At 37.7% G+C, this 6000-nt stretch overlaps 1 protein-coding gene across 3 annotated transcripts in view; it reads right to left on the reverse strand.

Annotated features, from left to right (window-relative positions):
* GOSR1 (golgi SNAP receptor complex member 1) overlaps positions 1–6000 on the reverse strand; it is a 101157-nt gene that overhangs the window by 62483 nt on the left and 32674 nt on the right. For all 3 annotated transcript variants that reach the window (XM_075074090.1, XM_075074089.1, XM_075074087.1), the window contains exon 6: positions 603–632. In XM_075074090.1, coding sequence (XP_074930191.1) covers positions 603–632 — 30 coding nt within the window. The remainder of the gene's footprint in view (positions 1–602; positions 633–6000) is intronic.

Raw genomic sequence — 6000 nt, forward strand, 5'->3', positions numbered from 1 at the left:
TGCTAGATGGCAGATTGGAAAGGGCATGTAAGAGAAAAGTCATTTATAATGCTGGAATATGATGCTTCAGAAATCTGACATTGAAATTTCCAGTCCAATGCAAACTGGTAGGATTTCAACACACATATAAATAAAAAAAAATGACCAACCACACAACAGTAATATTCACCCAGGTGTTTGCTTGTAAAAATCTCCCCTCTGCTATGAACTGCAATGCTAAGGTTGTGAATGTGGTTAAGGGTTACAGACGCCATGTAGCACTAGTTCCTTCATGGGCGAGAGGTGCTTCAGACTCTCCAAATAGCTCTCAATTCTTTAGCCTGCCTGAACACTACTACACTAAATTAAAAAAATTACTGTCTATACAAAATCTTTGCATACAATTCTAAACTGCTAAATTCAAATGGGCAAAACATTTCAAATGACAGCCCTGTGTTGCTCCAGAACGAGTGGATGGAATCAAACAGATTTGCAATACACTTATATGACTTTGGTTCAGTATGGATGTTGCACACAGAAAATGACTGATTACTTTGAATAGCACCCAGAGAAAACACTGATTCTATAAAAGGTAATACAAAAATTAGTAAATCTATTCCTACCTTATCGTTTCTTCTATCAGCCGATCCGAGCTGGAAGTAAAAAACAAAAACTATGGTCAAAAAAAGTAACAAGCACTAAATATTTTAGATCACTGCAAGCAATGTTTTACCAGTTAGCCCTGGAGGTGAATTATTTGGAGGGCCACTCAAATGAAGACTTGGCCCGTATAATGAAAGTCTTAGCAGAAAATACAGTAGAAAGCCTTTGCAGAAACATAGGAAGTATATATGTTTGGTGAGAGCACAACCTCATCCCCTCTGCTATCTTGAATCTTGGACAAGGCCCAAATGGACCTAATATAATAACAGTTGTCAACATGGTCAAAACATAGAAGTTGAAACTGAATTCCTTTTGACTACACACGCTGGTCTGGAACTATTCGCTGAACAGCACATGCACCTCATGATGGAGAAACAGGCCATGCTATTTCTGAGACTGGCATACGGAACCAAGAATGGCTAGAATATTTACATCCTCAAACTATGGAATGTAGAACTTGAGAGCCACCTCGCTGACCACTGCTGTTCAGGAAGTTTCATTGCTACATCCCTAGGAATACGAAGCCCACAATGTTCATAGAGAACAAGAAAACGCCTAGAATATTCAAACAAATTTGTTTTTTCTATTACTCAGGTTATTGTAAATAGCCAGTTTCATTTCAAAGACATTTTATAGCAAGTTACAAAACACTGAAAATAGAAGCATCTTGTAATAAAGCAGTAAAACTTTAATGTAGCAGTGCAATGTATCATCACAATATTTCAGTATCTGTCATTAGGTGATGCTCCCATATTTCTAAATTTAAGAATATCTAGTCTGGTGTATACATTTTTTAAAATGCACAATTAAATCAACAAAGACTCAGAATCAGATCAGGAGTAAAAAACAGAAAAAAAAATTCCCTGATGAGCATGAATTAGCACAAATAAACAAAAAAATTCCACCCCTCTCCCCAAGTCACCACAATATATGCAGATATGCGCTGCAGGACTTAAGTGCATTTTTTCTTTCTCTGTGTTCCATACATCACTGTTTAACGATTTACTTGCCTTCATCTTACGTAATGTTTATTGCACAGAACTACATGAACCCTAGAAGAGACGCCAAGAAAGGGAAGTGTTTGCTACTTTCACCTGGCATAGAAATCAATCTGAAGTTTTTATTAAAAACAACATACAGTCCTCCACAGTAAAATCGAATGTATTGCTGCCACGGTAAAAGGGGTATAAGAGGTATGGTTATCCTCACCTTACATTCTTTTTGCTCCCACTCACTTCCAGGACTCAGTTTTTCCTTCAATTAGTTCAAGAAAACAAGTTTCCATGAGCTATCTGAAAGCAGAGATGAGTTCTGCCTCCACTTTGCAACAATCTGATCAATTTGAAACTTTACCAGAACCGCCCCCCACATACGCCCCAACACACTAGTGTGATCACACCAAAGTAGCAACTTGTGCAGTATTTATCTATATATATTCACTCTCCCAGGAGCAGATGCTAACACAAGATGTCCCAATTTGTCTGTGTTAAGGAGAGTGAAAACAAACAAGTTGCTATTTTCAGTGTAGTACATGGCTTGAGTTAATATTATGAAAACATGGAGAGTGACTACAGCCAGACAAAAACATTCAGCATGAAAAGAAATAGAGAGGACTCAACTGAGGCACTCAAGATTGTAAAAGATGTAGTAAAAGTAGATTGGTCCCCTCGGCTCCTAAAACAAAGTCACTCAAATCAGTGGCAAGTAAATTAGAACAATCTAAAAAACCTGCTTCTTTGCACACTCAGTAGTCAGTCTGGGAATTTACTATCCAAGGAGTGCAGAGAGCCAAATACTGTAGTTATGGAGACTATGTAAAAGCAGCCAAATATCAAGTTTCAGGGCATCCACTGATTGCTGGAGGAGATAGGAAGGAAAGAAAAATTTCTCAATGGTACATAACCAACCAATTTGAGAGTGTTCCTTTAGAATACTGATACCTCCTCTAACTCCAACAGGTAGATCGTGTGGGTGACCCCAAATGATGCTGATCTCCAGGAAATAGATTAAATAATAGATGGAAAGCACAAGTGTGTACATTTCTGAGTTTCTGTATATTAACAATGAAAAAGACATTGCAGAGTTTGTGACGTGCAGAGTACAAACTGGTAATTAGACACAGTGTGAATTTATGAATATTCTTTGGAGCCAAATAGTTGCATCAGTGGTATGACATGACCATTTGTTTGGGTGTTTGGTTAGGGGAAGAATTCCAGTCACTGTTATGTGCACCTAGCAGGCATCTCAAAGTCTGCTACTGTCTACAATTAAAAACCCAGGCAATGCTGTTATACCCAATGGAAATGCCAATTTTAGTCTGCGGGTATTTTTGTCTCAAGAATGACTACTGCTGCATACATGAAAAATCTTGGAATGGCAACCTCCCCTCTCCTGTCTCCAAAAAAAAAAAACCCAAGCACAAAACCCAAAAGTTTCTGCGAGTGTAAAATATATTTTTGCAGCCTTCCTCTTCTGCTGTTCACTATGCCACAAATGACTAGGGTCTGATCATTCAAATAACTTAAAAGCCACCTGTGAAGTGCTCTTTGGTGGTGTATTTGGTGAAAGCGAGACTCCCATGAAGTCTGGGATGGGCCATGAGGAGCCACATGGTGTCTTTAAACCAAAGGAACATTAACAGCCCTATTGAAATCTACTATAATTTACAGGGGGAAGATGTCACTGTCAGCCTTAGACTGAAGCCTAGCAATACACGTCGGAAATACCTTACAGAACTCATCAGCTCTTTGTGAACCTAAATGGTGAGTCTAGAACACTTTCATTTCAGTGGAGAGGAAAAACCGGAATAGCGTAAATTGTTCATATAGACGTCTACTAAGTGACTGACGCACTCCCCCCCCAGTCTTCCTAAAAGCAAAGGTTTTCAGGGCATGAAGTGATGGCGTGTCACTTCACAGTGGAGCCACTAACTGCTCTCTCTACCTAAAAAGCAAGCACTATTTAGTCAGCTTTATTATTTAATCAGAAGATTAAATACCAAAGCACCACATTTAAAAGCTTCAGTCCTACAAGCTGTGCAGCAGATTAACAACCAGTTTCATCATATAGAGCCGATATACTCATCAGCTGCAATATTTAGTTTTAATAAAATATGGTTAAACCTACAGTCAGATTCAAAATGCTGACAAATCATATCCCAGTTCGGTTCAATGCATCGGAGTTTTGACAGACTGCTTTGGCATGAAAAAAGGTATTTCTGTAGCAGTAACAGTTTACTATAAAAATATGGAACTATTCAAAATGAAGTCGTGTGTCTTTATTTCTATTCCCATTCCATCCCATTACCAAAATGTGTATAAACAGAATCTCTTTTCTAATTAACTTCTTCCAGCTGGATGAATCTCATGCTGTCATAAACAGAGTGCATCTGCTCTGAAGCCACTTTGGTCACAAACACAATGAGTCAAGCAATAGGCAATGAGTTATCTTATTTCTACTGCACCTTATAGTCCAAAGCACACCGTAAACTATCCACACACAAACAGTTCCCAAATGTGGAGAAGACTGGCAGAGATGGATAATCTGAGCTAACACAGCCATACATCTTTCATCACCTACACCATTCAGATTGATTAGAAGAAAAAACTCCACCACAAAAAATGTTATAGCCATCTGAACCGAAGTAACAAAAATGCAGGAATTCTTGATGTTTAGAAATGGCAATCATTTTCATTTGTTCCAAAGGTACCAGCTGCATGTGACAGTCTCTTCAGAATGAACGAGGCACAGGCAAGTAAGGCTGACTTGTGTAGGACAGAACAGACAAGTTAGATGGTCCTGACCCCTCTATTCTTGTCACGTAAATTTCCTTGAAGCTGGGAATTCATGCAAATCTACTGCACACAACTACCTCAATATATCCTTCTTCTCAATTTTCCAAGGCCATTCCTTCCTTCAGCTTCACAGTAAGAGGCAATCGAACAAATTGACAGTATTTTCTAAAGCATAGTCCAGTCACTAACCTGCAGCATGTGTACAAACCTCAGCAGAAAGTGAACTAGGATGTGTAGTTATGCAGTTTACAGTCACTGTTACTCAGCTGCTTTGTGTCTTACAGACATTTTTTCTGATATTTTGCCCATGACTCTTTAAAGAGATAGCAGTAGTTTATAGACAAGATCAATGTATTAGAAATCTTAAATTTTAAAAGAAGTATTAAACTTTTCGAGAGTCAAACTTGAGCATATGTTGAATCATAGAAAGTCTGTCCTAATGACAAACCCTGATCTGTATTCACATGGCCTCTCTCATCCAAGGCTTTTAAAATGCATTGAACTCCACACCCACCCATCTAAGAGATAGGTAAGCTTTATTCCATCCATTTTACACCTGGATATATCAAGAAATGGGGAGGTTATGCGATTCACCCAAAGTCATAAAGTACATACATGGCAGTCAGGAAAAGAATCCGAAGTCCTGAAGCTGTAACTACTAGACCACACTTCTACATTCAACACAAGTTACTTTCACAAGCTGGTATTACTGTGTGCATACATTTCCTAGAATTCCACCGAAGAGGAGAGAACGGCTAATGCTTCAACCCACAGCACTGTCAACTCTTCCTGAACATTTACTGCAACTCAATAGAATATTTTGTGTTAATTTCTACCGCAAGGATGTTAAAACAAGGAAACTTGATTTACAGTGGTTTTAAATGACAAGTTTACTATTTTTATATAAGTACCTACTCTTTATCCTGCTCAGAAATTAAAATGTGAAAACAGAGAATTTAGTATGGTGACCTAACACTTGCACTTGTAGGTACCTGCTGACTTGTGCAAAAATTCTTCAGAGTTTGATTTCAGGTGACTTCAGTAATTCAAAGTACACAAATAAAGCATGGCAGAACAAAATTTTGCACTTTGCCTGCTTTGACTCAAAATCCTGAGTTATTTCAATTGAAATGTTTAAATGAAATATTTTAAACACTCACAGATATCTAAGGAAGTTAAATCTCTACAGGTAGCTTGTCTAGTTCTATTCAGACATTATTTGTTTGTGAGGAAATAAGAATCCCATATGCTAAGGAGGTTTTTTTGTACAAATATTAAAGGAACAGAAAATGTCTGATCAATATTTTAGGAAGCATGCACTGTGCTTTACTATGAATTTAATTTTGTTCAAATTTGATCTAAAGAGGGAAGGACATTTAAACTTATGCAGCAGGAGAAAAACAAAGCAGACGTACTATACATACCTTAATAAGTGGTACACAATATGAAAAGTATGCAAAGTCAAGATAAAGAAAACAGTTAAAACAATGAGTATGAACCTAAGCCATTAGTAGCTAACTGAGGCCACGTCTACACTACGGGATAATATTGAATTAGCTAAAAT

The sequence above is a fragment of the Chelonoidis abingdonii genome, chromosome 20 (genome assembly GCF_003597395.2).
Source record: "Chelonoidis abingdonii isolate Lonesome George chromosome 20, CheloAbing_2.0, whole genome shotgun sequence".
NCBI classification, from domain to species: Eukaryota; Metazoa; Chordata; order Testudines; family Testudinidae; genus Chelonoidis; species Chelonoidis abingdonii.